Below are 21,280 nucleotides of genomic sequence, written 5' to 3'. Positions count from 1 at the left end.
CATTTCCCCAATTACTCTCTCTTTTCCAGATTTTTGGCTTTTTTACTAGTTTTGAGGGTATATGATTCTTCAACTGTTAAATGTGTTAAATCATGTTCGACTCAGGTGTTGCATAACTTCGACATTCCAGACCCATGCTCCTTTGTGGAAATCGACATTGAGAAATTCCTCTAAAGCATAACAAAAATCTTATACTTGTAGCATCAAAGGAGGACATACGGTTTTCATTTTCTGTAATATTTTGATTTAAATTTATGCCCATGCAGTTATATTTCTCACCTACTTTAGTATTTGGGATAATTCATGATTTTGCTGGAATTAATTGTATGCTTTTTTGACATGAAAACAAAAATTTGGGAAGATTGTGTTCATCAGATTATTCCATACTACTATGTTTGGTCCATATGTAAAATTATTTATGGTGAAAAATTGTTTCTGCACTTGGTCTGCATATTGTACTAGTTGTAGAGCAAAAAATGCTATAATCATTTGTCTTTTATGGTTTTTGACTTTGTCATTGTCACAAATTATTTTTAGAAATAGCCATTAAAATGCGGTAAGGATCTCCTCATCCACTTTTCCTACTCCACTCCTCATCCACCCCTCACAATGCAATAAAATAATCTATCATCACTTATTAAAGATTACCATTAAAATGCTAGAAGACAACTGCAAGAACACTCATGCAAGAACACTCATAGATCCAGCAGTATTCAACTAAAAAATGTTTTATATGATTGCATATGGAATATCAAATTATGAAATGAAATAGGGTGGTTAAGAAAAGATTGCATTTTGTCTCTAAAAGAGTCATAAATTCACGTGATAAAACAATGAGGTTCAGTTTTACCCAAAAAATAAGTTTAGATATGATCTCTAAACAAAGTGAAATAAGCGCCAAAAAGTTACAAAAATCTGCTTCAGTATGGTACTATAAACATTTTATTTCATCATCCCAGTAAAAAAAGTTACAACAACAATAATTACAACATAATTACACAAACAAAGAAGAAATGAAAAAAAAATGAAAAAAAGAAGAATAAAATTGACAGATATGAGCGAGAACAACCTACATATACATACACTGTCACAACCTTCCATCCACTTCTAGATGCTAAAACATTTCCCTATAATACCATGTACAATTTGCAATAGTCGCTGCAAACGACTCCCTACGACGCGTGACTTGAAGAACCAAAGTAGGTCGATGAAACATTACCTGCAGCCGGAACATAGGGCAGGACGTATATGGAACTGAGAGTCGACAACGATGTGTAGGTGGTTGGGTTAGACGTCACTGCACAAGCACTATCGGGTTGGAGAGGAGGTGTATCACTCTGGGGCGGTTGATGAGAATGCAGGTTGTAGATGAGTGAAACTGATGGCCGTATCTGCATAGGCGATGATGACTCCGGTGAAGAAGCCGAAGATGGAGAGAGGGAAGCTGGTAGCAAGGGTGTGGACTCTGATGCTGGAGGCTTCGTGGTTTTTGTTTTTGCATCTCGCTTGCAGACGGGGCAGAAGGTTCTCCATGACGTTAACCAGGTGTCGACACAGGCAGCGTGGAATTCTGTCAAAAGCAACGTAAAAATCACTTGAGCAGATGGCCTAGCGAAAAATTATTACACTAGGCTTCTTTCATTTCCATACGGTTATTTAGGTTAGTGTAAGTGATTGCGCAAAAAGGAAACATGCCAAGATCAATGGGACGGAAGGAGTATTTCAGTTGAAGACTTACTGTGTTGACATGGAAGGACTCTGAGCTTTTCTCCGACACTGTAGTCTTCGAGACATATAGCGCACGTTTGAGAGGTACAGTTGTCCTCAAGAACAGCTGTGAAGATCAGGCTGGGCATCGCCTTCACCAGACGACTGCTTATCCCGTGGAACTCTCTCACACGGGGTGCTAGTGGCCTTTCACTTCTGAACCGGTGCCTTCTCACGAAGAAGCAAGTAGCTAACACGGCTGAGACACCGAGTAAAGAGATGAATGACAGAGCTATCATAGACCAAGACGGATTCTCATAGCTTGGGACAATCCACAGCTGCAAATCAGCTGTACCAGCATATGTAGCAAGTGTTTCCCCGGAAACTTTCGAGATAAACACTGCATTGATATTTATACCAACGGGATTTCCAGCCACTGCATTTTAAATTGAAGTACAAATCATATTTTCACATGCTTGAACCTCACAAGCAGTCAAAAACCAAAGAATAAAGCAAAAGGAAGGTCTGTGGTTCCGGTGATTACCACTTAGTAGGAGAGGGGTAGGGATAAAGTTTCAAACCCCCTTAATTAGCTTAATTCATGAACAAAAAAACATAATGGCTCAATTTTCAACCTCTGAAATCTCATCCACCAGCCATTCCACATAAGATATAAGACTATAGTCACTATATAATGAAAACACAACATCAAATCCATGAATTTCTCATTAAAAAAGTTGCTGAAAAAGAGAAGATTACTTGCAACTAAATCGCTGGTTCCGTTGTCATAGACAATGGCTGCTTCAAATCCAGCAGCTTGTGCTCGTCTAATTTTGTCCTCAAAGCTACATCCACCTCTGATTATCAACACGAATGGATATCTGGTGCCATTCATACTCGAAACTATCTCGTTGGTCAGCAGCGAGCAAGCATCCAAAGGATCTGCAATGCTCACTGTCCCACATATTCCAGACTCTCTCACCGAGGGTGCTAGAACCACAGAAATCTATCATCAGTCCATTTTGTACACTAAAGCGAAACAATCACAAGCTATGGATATATATACAGACAAAAATGATGCTCTTGATCATTTCGTTTATAAGGAGAAACCATCAGAAGCTATGGATACACAAGAGACACAAAACAACATTCTTGGTCACTTTGTTTACTAAAGAGCAACCGTCAGAAGCTATGGATACACGGATTCAAAAACGAGGTTCTTGATCATTTTGTAAACTAAAGAGCAACCATCAGAAGCTATGTATCAACAGGCACAAAAAACGGCGTTCTTGATCATTTTGTCTACTAAAGAGAAACCATCACAAGCTATGGACATACCTAAGACACAAAAACAGCATTCTTGATCATTTTGTTTACCAAAGAGAAACCATCACAAGCTATGGATATGCAGAGGCGCAAAAACAACATTCTTGATTATTCAATCAGCAATAAAAAAAGTATTTAATCACAGTTGAAACTCCCTCCTCAGATACAGTTCGTAAACTTAAGAGAATTCTGTCGTGAAACGAGATACAACACAAGTTTAAAACTACACACAAACACCCACATGAGTAGAATGAACAGAATGAAAGAGGCTCAATCAATTCAAGTACCAAAAGTACTGCATACTTATAATATATTCTTTCCCATACAGATTAAATGTTGCACCATTATACATTTTTCAACCACAAACAATGAAATGTAAGAAGAAACATAATTTGAAATTGAAACAAATGTTAACCATAACCTTTGGCATAGGAATAACCAGTGGCAAAGTTTATGAAACTATTATTCAAATACACCCATAAACCAAATTACCAAATTCCACGAAATGAACCATACAAAATATGAAAAGAAAAAAGGGGAAAGGAAAAAATTTCATAAAATAAAATAAAAACTCACCAAAGTTAGCTTCAATGTCGTCGAAAGAAAAAGTTACATTCTTTGCAATCATGACCACATTTCCAGCAGCTGCGAAAGAACCCATGAAATAGGAAATGCAGCACAAAAATACCCACAAATTCAACATCCTCTCTTAAACTTGGCAAATTTTCAATCTTTTCTTTGGATTTTAACAAAATCCGCAGCCCTAATTCTCTCTTGAAAGAAAAATTGATTATTTCTTATTATTTTCCCAAAATTCATGCAAGATTCAAACAAATTTATAAAATTAAAACATCAACTTCCATACTGCAGCAATACTTTTTAGGGCTTTTGCAAAAGAATTTCGTGAATTTTGGATCAGTCATATGCTCGTATATGATCAGCGAGTCATTTCTGGGGAATTATCAATTCAGATTACGATTCACTATTTAAAGATATTATCAACCACTTAAAGGTCCATGCTTAATGAAAAGAAAATTAAAGATTTGAGATTTCGGATTAATTATTTTTAAAAATTAACATTAAAAATCGATTTATAAACAATTTAACGTGAACCAAGATTATTTTTGGTTGGGATATTTTGTAAAAAAAATCCTCTTGTTTTGGTTAGTGGACTGCTATCATCAATTTCATTTTAAATGTTAGTACTACTAGACTTCATTTATTTATTTACTTTTTTCTAGTTGACTTCATTTTTTTTTTGTTATACACTAAAACGTGCTGGCTAGTTACTACGCATAAATATGTAAGCCTTATGTTAAATTTTTTAAATTATAAATCGCAGTTTGATTGAAAAGATAGTAGTATTTTTTAATTAAGTAGGGTAAAGAGTTTTTTAAATAAGTAGAGTAAAGAGAGAGAATTTATTTTATATACTCATTCTCCAAAAAGAAAAAAAAAACACCAATGATCGAAGAAGTTTGGTCATATTATCAAAAAATAGCGAGTCATGTACAAAAATTGATCAGTTTTTTGCACGGATCAAAAAAAAAAAAAAAAACACATGAATATTCATTGTGGGGTGAGGTCTTAATAAATTAATTCCCCAAAATAACATTCAAAGTTAATTGGTGAATATTCATTGTGGAATGAGGTCTTAATAAATTAATTCCCCAAAATGACATTATCCTAGAACAAATATTTTGTTTAATGACACTAAGGTAAATCGAAGAAGATATTCGGGAAAGGGAGATAAATGGCAGCATTAATATGTTAAATTTGAAAATTGAAATTTATAATTAGTATAATATAATATATCAAATTATTTTTTTTATTATTATAAATGCAAGATTACAATGAGTAAATAATTTGGATGCTACTACTATATTTTAAAAATCAGGATCCCATATGCGATGGTGCAACATTTCTGAAGGTTGGTTTTTCAACTTTCAATATGGAGTAATTTATAATAATGAGTAAATAATTTCCAACGTGTATAATGATTGATGCACTTATAAAAGAATCTACAAATTTATGCACCACAAAATCATAAATCTCCAATTTAGTTGGTAAAACATTTTACCAATTACATATCGACTGAATACAAGAAATATATATTGTTACCAATTACCAAGAGAGAAATATGGTAAAGGTGATGATCAAGTCCTAAAGGCAAGAACCAAGTCTATTAGAATTAAGACAGAGTCAGCGTTAGATTCATATAATTCCATTACATATAAACCTCCATGCCTATGTACTTGGAGGACTGACACAAGGGACACACACTCAACTTGCTTTCACAATCTTTACACAAACATACATGTTTACAAGGTAACAAAAGCATGCACACTTCGTTTGCTCTGCACACCTTACACGTCATCAACTCCTTCATCTCGTTGTTGTCCTTGCGGAGGAGGTGGAAGTCGACCGGTTGGCCATTGCAGCACGATGCTGTGTCATCAACCTCGCTATCGCCACACCCTTCTTTACTGTCCCTGCTTTGTGCGTATACCTGCTGTAGGTTGTGCTTGAGGGTGTTAACCATGTTCTCGCTATATTTTGCCCGTTGTTGCCAAGCGTTTGCCTCCAGAGCGAGCTGCTCCAAACGTAATTCAAGTTCCACATTCTTTTTGTTAATATCTTCCATCTCAGCCTCTTTCTCCCGGAGCTTCTGTAGAACCTTCTCTTCAACATATGACATGGTCTGGACTTTGGTTGCTTGGAATTTTTCCAGAATAGCTTGTCGCAAGCGTTCACCCTGTCAAAAAATAAACAAACCGTTGTCTAATGACACAGAATTCCTTGTAATGGCAATATACACAAAAAAACGTTAACGAAATCGTAGTAGTATGTTTAAGGTTCAACAAACAATCAGTGTTAATTAAATCAGTTGCAAAAGAGTAGCACTTCCGCCTTGAATCTGGATCTTACCAGTAGCAATGATTGGAAAACTATACATGCTCAAGAATTTCCTTGTGTGATACTACATACACAGGCTATGAAACTTATAGTAGCACATTTCTTTGTCTGAGATGAAGTTTGCAACTTTTAAGGCTGTGATATCCATATGATATTTCTAGGATTTGCAAAAAAAAAAGAACTCTGCAGATCAAGAGAGATGAATAAAAAGGATATCGAGATCTTTGGTCCTTCAATAGGATTATAATCAAACAGCCATGTCCATTTCAAAGGTTTGGACATGTTCACAATGTTTACTAGTATCAAGCATGTGTATGTTTGTTACAGTACTACATAAACTTGAATAAAAACTTAAAAGACAAGAGTTTCTTGCATTACCATGCAACATAACCAAAAAATAGCAGTGCACAGCTGAGGAGAATGCAGAAAATTACAATGGATCCGGCATGATATTTAAACAATGGTAGATGTCTAAAGTTAATTCTATATTTCTATCTCACTTTGCATGCAAAATACAACCTTCACAGCAGCAAGGAATGATCAAATGCCAAAAAGGAAGAAATAATATCACTTTGAAAGGATCTACAATTACCAGATTGCCTTGAAACAAAACCTAACTCAAGTCCAAATGATTGTGATTTTGCAATAGAAAGTCAAAAATTACAGTTCTCATCAAAACAAGAAAAAAAATGCCTTCAACAACAATACAACATTAGGCTTAAAAGTTAAACCTAACTCAATTCAATACACAACCAAAATATGATCTCTTGATTCTATTCATATAGCTAAAAAGATCCGTAATTTTACAAAATTGAAGCATAAATCATCCACACCAGCAATGACAATCCATTATAGACCATCGATATCATGACACACAGTCAACTCAACCAAACAATTGAACACTGAAAAGAGGAGGAACTGTTTTTCAAGAAACCAAAATTCTCACCTGAAGTTTAATGTATCTATCAATCTCAGCATCTTGTCTCATCAACTCACGATCAAGAGAGTCACCGACCAGTCCTAGCAACGCCGAGTCACCAGAAGATGTCAATCGGGGATTCTCCAACGAAAGGCCCAGCCCGGTTGACACTGAGCGGGCCTGCAACAAATCCACAGAGGATATCTGGGAATTGTTGTTGCTGCTGTTGTTATTCAAATTATTCTCCAGAAAAACTTGTTCAATTGGGCGCTTTTTCTTGGCCTCGAGCCCTAAATTCCACTGAGATTCCAGCCCGTTCTCATCGTGGGTCGGGCCAAGAGCCAAGCCCGCAACTTGAACTGAAAAATTAGAGAAGAAATTAGGAAATTGAAATAAAATCGCACTAAAAGAGAAAGCAATCGGCAATAAGAGAGAGATTAGGGTAAATTACAAGGAGGAATGTAAGGGGGGTGCTGATCAAGAAGATTGGGGGTATTGAAGTAGGGCACTTGCTGAGAAATCTGGCCGTCGACGTTGCCGTTATACATATCCCTGAAAGGAAGTAAAGAAGCGAATTGATTAAATGAGGGGTTTTGAATGTGAAAGAGAAAATGAATTGATTTTTGTAAAGGTTATGTTTTAGTATTTTGAATGATTGAGTAAATACCTGTATGAATTTGATTGCTGCTGCGGCTGAGAGGATGGCTGCTGAAGAAATTGCTGAAAGTGATTTTGGGGGAGAGATGCCATGGCTGACGCCTAGAGAGAAGAAGAAAGGGGTTTTCTTGCAAGTAATATTGCGAAGGATGAGAGAGAATCTATTGTATTTGCAGGCTGATCCTTCTAGTATAGGAGAATTCTAGATATTGCTGCTTCTCATCCCATTTTCTAAAATAAATTGGAAATTGTCGTCTCATACTATTCCTACATGTATGATCCAAAGTTTGCAATAACAAGTAGTACTCCCTTAATTCTATATCAAGAGAGTCGATAATCCATTTTAGCCCGTCCCAAGTAAGAATCTCGGTTCACTCATTCCATAAAAGGTAATATACCTAACGACAGATTTAGTTGGAATCAGACAGGGTCGGACTATTCTATAAAAAGTAATAAATCTGACAGATCTAATTGGGGTCGGGAGGGTCGGGATATTCTATAAAAAGTACTCCCTCCGTCCCATTGAAGATGACTCACTTTCCTTTTTGATTTGTCCCAATCAAGATGACTCATTACTTAAAATGAAAATTCCTTCATCTCTATTTTATTCCTTCTCTCTTACTTTACTCTCTCCACTTAACACACAAAATAAAGTTGCATAAAATCTCGTGCCGCCCAAGGAAGGGGTCATCTTCCTTGGGACGGAGGGAGTAATAAATCTGACAGATCTAGTTGGGGTCGGGCAGGGTCGGTCGTTCATTCGTTCCATAAAAGGTAATATACCTAACGACATATTTAGTTGGGGTCATGCAAGGAGCGATCTTGCGGCGACGTGAAAACGAGAAATGGCTCGTCTCCAATTGAAGGAACTGGCAGCACGGAAGCGTTCGAAATATATCAAACAAATAAATCACATAAAATTCAGATTTATTTAGCAGATTAATTAGACAAATTCTATTCGCGTAATTTTCACATGTATCATGCTCATAACTTGAATTAATCATGCTTTAAGTATAATTGAAACCTAAAACATGCTTTTTTACGGAGCAGAAATAATACCTTGTTGATTCTCCAAAGAATCGACGATGGCTAGCTACTTCTCCACGTGACGCTTTGAATACTAGGCCACGGATCTTCTACTCCAATATCAGTGTGGGCTGATCTCACCGGAATACTAGGACTTAAATAAAAGAGAAAGAAATTCGACTCCACGAAGGAGAGGAAAAATTCGAAAAACACTAGGGGGGGGGGGAATTTTTGGAAAATAACAATGTTATTTTTTGTCTCCTATTTATATTAAGTTCCTTTTGGGCCCAAACAGGGATCTATAGAAGGTTTTGGATATAGGCTCATCCAATTCACTTTTTACTAATTAAATTGAACCAACAATTTAATACAAGCTTTAATTGGAATATTACGAGCAGCCACTACAGAAGTAATATTGAACTCTCCCCATCCAAATCTGAAATTATAAGTAATCCGGGTTTCCGTTTTAACTTTTATTTCCCGCACTTAAGATAAAAATATCCATTAATTAATTAATGTCTGTCATGGACTTAATTAATTAACTTCTTATTAATTCCAAGAATGGACTTAGCATGAAACGCTTATTTATTATTCTTAGAGTAATCAAACTCCAACTAGCTAGGTTCCGAATAATAAAACATTGTTTCGCGCTCCTCTTGAGGACATTATCAAACAAGACTCGCCTCGCGCACGATTCAATATAATAGCAATCCTAGCACTGCTAGATATTAATCACCACTACCCAATATATCAGGATTATTGGGTTGCGAAAAACCCGCACCATTTGATAAGTCAAAGTAATGCATAATCAATACCGTATGCTCAATGCTAACCTACATTGATTAAGAAACAAATATTTATCAAGACCTCGCCTTTCAGTAAATAGCATAAAGACTCATCTTGCTGTTAGATCTGTTCAGTGCTTTACCACACCAATGTCATCTTATTTCAGTAAGGCTTAGAAATATGCGGACTAACATTGCAATCTTTCACGATGGATAGTCTAATTCCATCTACGTCATTAAATTCTTCTTTTTCTTTGTTCAGGACTGACCGTGTTACCTTAAAGTGGACGTCGCCTACAACCGGTCTACTAAAACAAAGACTTAGACTTTGTTAAGTTAACTTATACATTTAAACATGCAATAACATCCATTAAATGTAAAACATAACAAACATTATGACAAAAATAATCTGTTTTATTCCTTGGAAAATAAAATAAGAGTTTTACAGCATTCAATCACTCGAAACGTGATTTCTAGTATACAAACTCTAACACGACCGACCCTGCCGCCAGCTATGAGGGCCGGCACTCGGCCTTTAGACCTTTCACGGTTTCACCTATTTAATAGTAAGGTGATTCTGACCCACGCTATTTCTTAGAGAAGGATTAGAAGCCATAGAAAAGATGGATGTTGTTTGGAAACAAGAAGATGATACCACGTGGGAGAGTTTTGACAGAAATCTATAAATTGCATTCTAAAACAAATTGGTGATAGGACTAGTGTGTCAAAATATTTATATAGTAATTTTAATTTTCTTTTGACATTAATGTGGAATGATTATATATTACTTCCTCCGTCCCGCTTAAGATGACACGTTTTCCTTTTTAGTTTGTCCCAACTAAGATGACACATTTCCTTTTTTGGAAACTCTCTCTCTCCAATTAATATACTCAACCACCTTTTCTCACTCCTATTAAAATATCCATCTTTCTTTATCTCTCTATTTTAATACTTACACCCACCTTTTCTGTCTCCAATTAAACACTTTAACCAACAACTCCTAAAATCCTGTGCCGGCTAAGAAATGTGTCATCTTAGCCGGGACGAAGGGAGTAGTAGTTTTTTAGTTTCAATTATCAATAGATAGGGGTAGGGTTAATGACCTAGTTAATGTTTATTTTCTTAAGAGGCTCAAATGAGGCAAAATCAAACTAATTCATTATCGATCCATTAAAGTGAATGCTAACAAGTTTCTAATTTTGGTTTCTTTTGTCATTTACTTTAAAAATTATTTTGTATTACTGCTAATATGTGATATTTTGTTTTGCTTTTTTTATTTAACATTCTTCAATTCTTATTATATACTCCTTCCGTTTTAGATAGTTTGTCTCATTTTGACGGATAAACTATCAGAGACGGAGGGAGTATCATCGAACTACTATGTTCAAATGTCTCCTTCCTAGTATCCCATCAAAATTAATACTACTATTATATAATTATTTAATACGCAGTATGTATTATTTGCAAAAACTAGTTTTAAATGTAGAATGCATAATTTATAACACGGAGGTCATTGTTATAAAGTAATACGAAGTTCATTATTAATTTGTATTTAGTTTATTTTAGAAAATTATGTTTTATGGTTTATTCGTCTCATGAGTGTCAAACATATTGCAGTTAATAAACTAAAAAAATTATTAATGAACTTCGCGTATATTAAACAATGAGTGTTTGTGTTTAGGTTTAGTTTTTGTATTTAAAATTAGTTTTGCATTTTTATCAAATTTCTATATTTGTTATTATTTTGTTCGACCTCGCGACGAATGCTTTCTGGATCTGTCATTGAATCACATCACACTATATAAAACTTTGACATTCATCTCACTATTTTTTCATCAATTTTTCTTTGTACTTCTTCAAACTCATGTTAGATTCAATCAGAACCTCTAATATAAAACGAATGAAGTATTTGTTTTTGTTTAGGTAGGATCGTATATAACCTGATAAAACAAATTATTTATTCCTAAGTGATATTGACACCTAATATCACGAAACTTTCAAAAAGTTGAGTTTTTTCCACGAACTTTGAAATTGGCAAATAATATCACGAACTTTACCCTGGGTTATTATTTTCCACCAATGAAAAAATTCCGGCAAATAATATCATGATACAAATTTTTTTTCGTAATTTCTCGACAACAACTTCGAGAGCTTCAAGTTTTTCAATCTTTGATGATAGTTTTTCTTGAAGTACACCCTCCAAAATTGTTATTCAATCTAATATAGTTGGAATTTTTTCATTGGTAGGAAATAACAAACTCGGGATAAAGCCCGTGATATTATTTGCCAGTTCAAAATTCGTGGAAAAATCTCAACTTTTTAAAAATTTCATGATATTAGATGTCAATATCCCATTATTTAATCAAGGTGGAGCCAATGCGTTAGCAAGGGCGCCCTCTCACCCCTCCCAAAAAAATTCATGTATACTTTATTCATTTAATAAAAATAAAAGCATTCATAACTATCATCACTCCACTCTCTCTTAATTATTTATGGGCCGTATACCACTTTTTTTATCTTAGTCTCTCGGTTTCGTTCCAAGATAGTTAAGTCGTATTCCTTTTTGGGTTGTCCTATGGTAGTTGAGCCATTTTCTTTTTCGGCAAAAACTTTATCATCTCTCATATTTTACTATATTTTCCTCTCGTACGTTACTCTCTACACTTCAACCTTTAACAAAGCAATTTCTTAAATCACATATAAAAAAGAAATGGTTCAACAAACTTGGGACGGAGTATTAAAAGAGATAACACCTACAATCCACCATCATTCTATCATCTCTTCCGTTAACTATTCTTATTCAAGAGATAATACCGACAATTCATCATCTCTCTACCATTTCTTCTCTTAACTATTTAGGGTCACACTACTTTACTTTTAATTCAAGAATACAATTAATTAAAAAATGTTTTATTTAATTTACTTACTTAATTAAAAATAAAAAATTATATAATTAAAATCCCTAAAAATTGAAAAAAACATTATTGAAAATTCTAATAAATACATATTTAAAATTATGGTTGCAGCAACGAGACAAAACTCAGTTGACTTTGGAGATATGCAACAAGCTCGTCATGTGCTAATTCTTTTTGGCGTCATACGGATAGTGTCGGCATTTACGGCTTGCAACGAGTGTCGGCATTTACGGCTTGGTTTGGTCCGTCTCGTCTTTTGCTTAGAGTCTTTGTCGTCTTCGTCCCAATCAGACGGCGTCGTGAACCGGCTCCCGACCTCTATAATGGAGCCTGAACACCCCGTATCATAGTGAAAAATTTTATGTGATGAATGGGGCATTATAGATTTTGAAGTTAATTGGAGGCTACAATAATGAAAAAACTAAAAATGAAAAATGATAATATAATGTTTATATTGGGAGAAACGAGATAATTTTATAATTGTTACTCGCTCCGTATTAATAAAATAGAAACATTTGAAACGACACGTGTTTTAATGTACAATTGGTAAAGTAAGTGAAGAGAATTGGTAAAGTAAGATGGGTAAAGAAAAATGAGTTAAGTAAGAGAGAGGAAGAGAAAAAGTAGTGAAAGTAGAGTTAGTGGATTGTGGGGTCCATGTCCTAAAATAGAAAGATTCTAAAATTTCTATTTTTAGGGAACGAACCAAAGTGAAATAGTTACTATGGAGTACTATTTTTAGGGGGGGGGGTGTTATTAATTTCTATTTTTGTAATGAGTAGTCAAGAGCTATACAAATGTCCATTCGTGCCAAATGAGAGCATGCAACATGGAGAGGGGGGTCGTTGGACCCCTTCTTCGTCGCACGATGCTCGCTGGGAAGAGATGCTTGCAGCGCGTCTCTCTCGTATCTCAGTTAGTCGAGATGAGCTTGTGAGAAAAAAAATCTCATCCGTTTTGGATGACCTAAAGTGTTAGTATGCCTTGAATCGGTATAAGATTATGTTTCCTATTTGGGATAGAATTATGTTTCCTAGGTCCAATCTGTCTCATGTGTGCCTATTTATATGGGAGTAGGGGCACATAACTCTATTTATATGGGAGTAGGGGCACATAACTCTCTGATCTGAAATCCAATCAGATCCAATCTGTAGCCATAATCTGAAAACACTCTGAATACAATCTGTTCTCCGTTTGCTGCCCGTGGACGTAGCCAACAACGTTGGTGAACCACATAAATATGTGTCTTCTTTACGTTTCTGTTTGTCTCGATTACACAATTGCTCTATTTTGTCACAACAAACTGGTATCAAAGCCTGGTTCTCGGACTAGGGTTTTGAATTCCGCATATGTTAGGGTTTCTGTGTTAATCGATCAAGATGTCTGCTCTGAATGTGTAGGTCGACAAATTCAGTGGGAGAAATAGTTTTGGTTTATGGCAAATATGAGGCAAGGAAGGAGAAGTCTGTTTGTCTGCATTGTAATGATGCATCTGCAAGGGAGAATTCAAGTCAAGGTGGAGATTTGTTAGTATGCCTTGAATCTGTATAGATTATGTTTCCTAATTGGGATATGATTATGTTTCCTAAGCCCAGTCTGTCTCATGTATGCCTATTTATATGGGAGTAGGACACATTATTCTGTGATCTAAAATCCAATCAGATCCAATCTGTAGCCATAATCTGAAAACACTCTGAATAAAATTTATTCTCTGTTTCCTGCCCGTGGACGTAGCCAACAACGTTGGTGAACCACATAAATTTGTGACTTCTTTACGTTTCTGTTTGTCTCGATTACACAATTGCTCTACTCTGTAACAACAAACTGGTATCAGAGCCAGGTTGGCGTCGGGTCTGTCCAATTTGAGAGACCCAAGTTCGAGTAGGGCTTACGGGCCCGTAATATATGTATCTCGATGTGGTCTCGGTTTGAGGGGCCCGTCAGCCCTACTCGAACTTGAGGGGGACCTCATATGCAATCGATACTTCAATTTTTAAATATCAGTAAATTTAATTTTAAAATGTCTATAAAAATGATCAAAATAATATTGTAGAGTTTGATGTTTGAAACATTAGCAATTGAGGTGTAAAGATAAACATATTATATATACTTTAATTGGTGATACACATATTTAGTTTAAAGAATGAATGTTATTAATAGTGGTTTTGATATTGTTATTGTCGTTTTTTCGATGTTGATATTGCTTTTAACATAGCAATTCTACGTGTCTCTTGTTTTTGTCGCTTATAATCTAATTATTTAATTATCTTTTATTACACATCTTTCACAGTGGCTTTATTATGAATATCTTATAATTAGTAACAGTAACTTGAAATCCCAAGTCAAATTTCTAGCCCCGCTACTAACAATAATCACACATGGTTACACAGTATGATGCAAATTTGGATATCCCGGTCATTGATTATTTGACCCAATATATTTAAATAACCTATTTTCAACTAGTAGTATAACACTAACAAATCATTCACCTAATTCTAACCTCTTTTCAAAATGTAATCAAATCAAAAGGCCTTACACAATAAATTGGAATGGAAGTTAAATGAATAAAGAGAGGAAACACGAAAGTTGCATGAGTGTGACCGGCCACACATAAATGCTATATGCAGTATATAGCCACCATAATCAATATATATATATAACATTTTAATAATGTGGCTAGTTTTATGTAAATAAATATAGTTACCTAAAAGGTCTATCATATTAATTGATCACATAAGTCTACAACCAATATTATTCTAGAACGCAGTAGATAAGCACTATAGTTCTGTATTACAGTTTCTAAGGGCTCCAGATTTTAAATCACTTATTATTTTCATAAATATTGAATTGAATTTAAATTGGTTGAAACTTTAATCCAAAAGATCTTGAAGAGTCATATTCTTCATTTAAAAAAAAAACAATTTTAATTCACCGCGAACGATTTGACACAAAAAGATTTTATTTCAATTTTCAGAATTACTATGAGTCTATGATATTACGACTACAATCTTTTAGAACGATATTTGGATTTTAAGAATGCTATTTTCATATAAAACATCTACTAAGAGCATCCATATTAGTGCCCCGTCCGCGCCTTGCCAGCAGCGGGGACCGCTCGTCCGCCAATGCAGCTTATCCGTCCTTGCCAGCGGCAGGGCGGTGCTCTTAGCTAAGAGCACGTCCGTGCCGCTGAGCAGCTCGACGTGGCGGGCTGTGATTGGCCAACGACTTAGAGCATCCGCAACGGTGATTTTTTTGGCGTCCGTCCGTCCGTTCCGCTGGAACTCGTCCGTCCGTGCCAGCGGCACGGCGCTGCTTTTAGCTAAGAGCACGTCCGTGCCGCTGAGCACCATTACGTGACAGCTTCTGATTGGCCAACGGCATAGCTGTTGGCAAATTTGATTTTTTTATTTTTATTTTTTTAAAATTCGAAATTTATTTAAAAAAATATTTTCCCACTTCCCAAAAAATTATATCCGTTTTCTACCCACTTTAAATTTATTTTTCAATTTTTTTCCCCCAAAATTCACATTTTCATCTATAAATACCTCCACTTCAACACAAAAAAATCACATTCTCATCTATTCTATCATCTACATTCTCTCATCTTTTTTCTCATATTCTCTCATCTAAACTCCCACCACACTACACAATGTCCGGCTCCGGCGATCACCCCTCCGGCAATCGCGGTTGGAACCACGATTTGTTCCGACTCTGGCGAATTCCCTAATCTGGAAACGCAATTTACGGCCCCTCCTCAAACACAAGGTACGCAATTTTCAGGTGGCTACCGTCCTTACCTGGTACACGACCAAAACTCCTCCGGGTTCGGGTAGGCACCCGAACCCGGATCGGGAGGGAGCAGCAGCTCTACTCCTACTCCTACTCCTCCTGTTCGTGGCACCCGCACCCCGTACACTCCGGGTGAGATGATGGCGATGTTCAAAGCCTACTTGGCAGTCTCCGAAGATCCGGACGTTGGCACGAACCAAACCGGGGATACGTATTGGTGGCGCATCACTCGCCTTTACAATGAAACCCGGCCGGCGGGAACCATCTATCGCAATGAGAGTATGGTGCGCAATTGCGTCTACGGATGCAACTTATCAATCGGTAAGTTCCAGGGGTACTTCCAACCAGGAAGAGCGGGTGGCGGGGAGCGGCACGAGCGAGCTCGACATCATCAGTGCCGCCTTGGTGACCTACCAAAGCTTGGAGATGATATCGTTCAAGTACCTCGATTGTTGGCAGGAGGGGCACCGACATCCGAAGTATAGGGGCAGCGTAGTAGCATCCTCCTCTAGCTCCTCTAGCAAACGGTCGAGGTCGGTAGCCACTATCCGACGGCGCCTCCGATGATGTGGCTACCCGGCTTGCCGGAACTAACTTGGGTAGCCCCGACGCCGGCGAGCGGTTCCCGCCGGCCGCAAGGAAGGAAGAAGGCGACGGCTACCCGCCGTCGCGGCCCGACTCTAGCCGCCCCCGCTCCCTTTGTGCCTCCTCCACCCCCGAACAACTCGTTGTGGACCCTCTTGGGTCAACTCTATTTGAACGATACATCTAAGATGACTCCGGATCAACTTGCAACACATGAGCAAATGATCCGGGGTCTCAAGAGGTAATTGGGGTTAGAGGACTAGTCTTCCACATGTGTAATTTTTAATTTGTAGGATTTTAATTATGTATTTTTTTATTTTCTAGGATTTTAATTATGTATTTTTATTTTTAGTATTTTAGTTATGTAATTTTTATTTTTTAGGATTTTAATTATGTACTCCCACTCCGTCCCAAATTAGAAAGTTGAGCCGTATTCTTTTTTAAGTCCGTCCCAACAAAGTTGAGTCATTTCTTTCTTAGTAAAAGACAAAACATCTAATCACTATTACTTTATTCCATCATTTACTTTACTCTCTCTTATCTTTCCTACTTTTTTCCATCTCTCCTATTTATTTAATATAAACTCTTAATCCCCGTGCCCAAAAGTTTTGTATCAACTTTCTTGGGACGGAGGGAGTAATTTTTTATTTTTTAATGTATTTTTATAATGTAGAAATGTTTTTAATAATTGGAGTATTTAAATTGAATAATAGAATGGTGGGACCCTTGAGCTTGTCCTTAGCTAAGAGCACGGATGTGGGTGTTATGCTCTTAGCTAAGGACAAAGAGTAAAAGTGGATCCGGACCCACTTCCGTGCTTCTTAGCTAAGAGCACGGATGGGGATACTCTTAACCATTGGAAATTCTTTTTTTTTTTCAATTCGAATTTCATTTAAAAAATCATTTTTAAATAAAAAAAATATTTTCCCACTTCCCAATAAATTATATCCGTTTTCTACACACTTTTAATTTATTTTTCAATTTTTTCCCCAAAATTCACATTTTCATCTATAAATACTCCCACTTCAACATTAAAAATTATGTACTAGTTTTTAATTTGTAGGATTTTAATTATGTAATTTTTATTTTTTAGGATTTTAATTATGTATGTTTATTTTTTAGGATTTTATTTATGTAACTTTTATTTTTTGGGATTTTAATTATGTAACTTTTATTTTTAATGTATTTTTTATATTGTATAAATGTTTTTAGTAATTAAAGTATTTAAATTGAATAATAGAATGGTGGAACCTTTGAGTTTATCCTTGCGGAAGAACACGGATGTGGGTGTTGTGCTCTTACCTATGGACATAGAGTAAAAGTGGGTCCGGGCCCACCTCCATGCTTTTATTTAAGAGCACGGATGAAAATGCTCTAATATTAACCCTTAAAAGTTAAATATGTCCTATATTTTTCGTTAAGATGTGATTTTGTTGATGAAGTAAATAAGATGTGGTTTGGTCATCTCATGCAATAAATAAGCAACATCTCGAGTTTGCATTACCATAAATTTTTTCTGCTTGAAATTCCTGTGTTTTTCTACTCTAAATTTAAAGATGCCTTTTCGTTGGCCTTCATTAAGTGAAGATGCTAACAAGTAGCAAAGCATAGGTACATTAAATGAAAACTACAGTGGAATCCTTATTTGAAATTTGTTGAGTATCATCTCACTTAGATCATCCACAATGACTTTAGACCAGGCACAAGCTAGTCACTCTCTCTCTGCCACGTCATCAACACTAAAATTCCACTTGCCACATCATCATTTTAAGCAAATAGGCTAGCATAAGGCTAGCCACAGGCTAGCCGCAATAAAAATAATTCAAAAACAACTACATTTACGGAATTAAATTTACGATAAATTACGGAATTAAATTTACGAGACATATACGGGAAAATTCATTCATTTCATTTAAATAAAAAAAGGTACATAGATAAAAAAAGTACATAATTAAAAAAAAAAAAGCGGGCTTCCACACACGAGCCCCGCCTCTCATACTCCGTCAGCCGCCAGTCCTTGTCTCGTTGCAGCTGCCACCCGGGACCTCCACATCGGTGGCATCGAGCCAGCGTCCCGAGCCCCCCATCTGTGCCCTCGCGGCATCCAAATCGACTCCGCATGCTCTCGAGCATCGAGTGAAGAAACCCCTTCTCCGTGGGTCAATTGCGGCCCTCCAATCTTGGAAGACCTTGTACATCTTGTTCCCATGTTTTTTGACGCGAGAATAAGGTGTACGCGGGTGGAAGAGGGTGCCGGCCCCGGACCTCCTGGGGCGATAGGGGGGAGGATCCCCTCGCTGCCCGTTGCGCCCGCTTTTGGCCAACCGGGCGAGTGCGGCGAGCAAACGATGGATGGGACGGAAACTCCTCAGAAGCATCCGGGGGAGGTCGTGGGAATTCTTGGCTGCTGCCGCTGTAATCGTCGGAATAGTTCGGCTTACTGCTTCTTCGGCCACCCGGCGTCGACCCCCGCCTGGAACTTCTCGGAGTCCTTCAGTACCGGATAACAGTTCCAGTAGGTGAACTCCTTATATTTCTCCGGCATGGGGAACGGACTCTCCGCATATTGACGATCCTCTGGTTGTTCGCAACCAGAGGATCTTTGCAAACCGACAACCATGCCTTGGACATGGCGACTTTCTCATCGTCCGTCCACTTCCTCCGTGCGGTGGTGTCGTCAACAGCCGGCTGCGATGACTCGCCGACCACCATGCTCTTCCCCTTGCTCTTCTTCTTCTTCTTCGGCGCGACCCGACCCCCCTATTCCCTCCGCTGGAACGGCAGTGTCCGCCTCCCCGATATCGATCCCCAGCTCATGTAATGACAAACGGTCATCCCCAGTGAACTGCGTCTCTACTGGGGTCGATGTGTGAGACGAAGCCGTCAAAAAGTCAAGAGTGGGAGTTCTATAGTAAATTAAGTTTTAATCTTTAAAATTTATAAAATTAATTAATAATTTCAATTTCATCTATAATAAACAAAAAAATAGTCTCAATGAAAACCCGGCCATTCAAATCTAAATGCCACAAGATTTATGAGCTGTCAATATTATTAAGGAGTTGCTTCATTGCTTGCACGTAACATTTTTCAAGATATGGGAATGCATTTTATTGTTAAAACTTGTTATAGTTCGACATTATAAAACAATTGAATTAAAAGCTAACACCACAAAACAGAAACTGCTCAATAGTTCGACCATAATAATCAATAAATAGATTTCACCAACATTTTTTTCGGCCCATAAATTATTTCGTTTTGATAAATCTAACAAAAATTAAATTAATAACCAACCTAATTTCATCTTCAATTAAACTTGAAAAAAAAGGAGACAGAAAAAGCGGTAATCAAGGAAAAAACAAACCAAGTACAGCAGATAATACCGTCGGCGCATTATTTTCTTCTTCCATGTGACTCCTCTCCTCATTTCATTCTCTCTCTCTCTCTCTCTCTTCACCATCACACACACATTGCCATGGAATCAAAGCTACTCTTAATTCCCATCCTCGCTCTCCTCTTCACTCTGTCCTCCGCAATGGCGGAGGCGGACGGCGGCCTCCAATTGAGGAACGAAACCCTAGAATTCCAGCTGGAATCGCCGTTCGAGTTCGAGGAGGAAGAAGAAACCGGAGAGCGTAGATCTCTGTACTGGCACGCGAAGAAGTACTACATTTCCTATGGCGCGCTGTCGGCGAATCGAGTGCCGTGCCCGCCGCGCTCCGGCAGATCGTACTACACTCACAACTGCTTCAGAGCCCGTGGCCCCGTCCATCCCTACACCAGAGGCTGCTCCGCCATCACCAGATGCAGGAGATGAGCTGCTCACTGCATTCGATCCTCAATTTTCCTTTTCATTAATGCGATGAATTGTTCAATTACTGCTTGCTTTCGTTTGCTTTTCATTTTTCTAGATCTGAGTGTTTGTCTACGTTTATTATTTTTTTTTTATTGTCGAGAATGGGAATGAATGTTGCAGTTGAAGTTGAAGTGTGATTTTGTTACTGGCGATGATATTCAGAATTTAAAAAAATTGAAACGAATTAAGATCAATGATTAGCTGGAGTGGTTGATTCTGGAATAAAGTTGAGAGGCTTTTTCATAGTGAATCCAAATCCAGTCATCATTATTGATAAATTAGTGGATGTTAATTACAAATATATTGGTTCAGATCTGTCCATACATCTATATAAAACGATTTTTTAAGCAAAAATGAAAATATTATAATGAGGGAGTAGTTTCAATCAAAAATAGATAAAAAAAAGTTCTAAAAAGAAAAAAAGCACTCATGAAAAAATGGGCTGGACTGGACCTAGAAATGGGCCACAACATTAATTACTTTCTTTGTCTGTAATTAAGATTTTCATTTGAGTTCATGAATTTGAAAAAAGGGTAGTGGAGTATAAGACTTATTTTATAAACATAAGTTTTAAAATAAAGTATGAAAGTGAATGAGTTAGTTGAATATGAAGTATACTTATTGTCTATAGCAAAATGAATTGGGACTACTAATGCCATGCAGACTAAAATAATAAATCAGAATTTCTAATGGTGGATGAAGGTAGAATTACGTACTGACGGTATTATCAAACCAGTTGTTTAATAATTTCACAAAACATAGATTAGTTAGATAATAATGAAGGTGAGTATCAAACTAT

The 21,280-nt window shown here is 36.9% G+C and overlaps 3 protein-coding genes across 3 annotated transcripts; 1 reads left to right on the top strand and 2 right to left on the bottom strand.

The window, feature by feature from the left end:
- Nucleotides 1-905: 905 nt before the first annotated feature.
- Nucleotides 906-3,977, bottom strand: LOC125193322 (receptor homology region, transmembrane domain- and RING domain-containing protein 2-like). Its single transcript, XM_048091093.1, has 4 exons — nt 3,610-3,977; nt 2,467-2,697; nt 1,739-2,143; nt 906-1,570 (listed from the first exon to the last, which is right to left on the bottom strand). The coding sequence occupies exons 1-4, from the start codon at nt 3,734-3,736 to the stop codon at nt 1,173-1,175; spliced, it is 1,161 nt and encodes a 386-aa protein (XP_047947050.1). The 5' UTR covers nt 3,737-3,977; the 3' UTR covers nt 906-1,172.
- A 1,220-nt stretch (nt 3,978-5,197) lies between these two features.
- Nucleotides 5,198-7,691, bottom strand: LOC125196861 (probable BOI-related E3 ubiquitin-protein ligase 2). Its single transcript, XM_048095520.1, has 4 exons — nt 7,536-7,691; nt 7,320-7,420; nt 6,896-7,227; nt 5,198-5,788 (listed from the first exon to the last, which is right to left on the bottom strand). Exons 1-4 carry the CDS (start codon nt 7,616-7,618, stop codon nt 5,261-5,263), a joined length of 1,044 nt encoding a protein of 347 aa, XP_047951477.1. The 5' UTR covers nt 7,619-7,691; the 3' UTR covers nt 5,198-5,260.
- A 12,319-nt stretch (nt 7,692-20,010) lies between these two features.
- On the top strand, nt 20,011-20,612 carry LOC125193318 (protein RALF-like 34). Its single transcript, XM_048091086.1, has one exon. The coding sequence runs from the start codon at nt 20,101-20,103 to the stop codon at nt 20,440-20,442; it is 342 nt and encodes a 113-aa protein (XP_047947043.1). The 5' UTR covers nt 20,011-20,100; the 3' UTR covers nt 20,443-20,612.
- Nucleotides 20,613-21,280: the final 668 nt, after the last annotated feature.

The sequence above is a fragment of the Salvia hispanica genome, chromosome 6 (genome assembly GCF_023119035.1).
Source record: "Salvia hispanica cultivar TCC Black 2014 chromosome 6, UniMelb_Shisp_WGS_1.0, whole genome shotgun sequence".
Classification (NCBI taxonomy): domain Eukaryota; kingdom Viridiplantae; phylum Streptophyta; class Magnoliopsida; order Lamiales; family Lamiaceae; genus Salvia; species Salvia hispanica.
The sequence above is the reverse complement of the archived record's forward strand: the minus strand, read 5'-3'. Positions and strand labels throughout refer to the sequence as shown.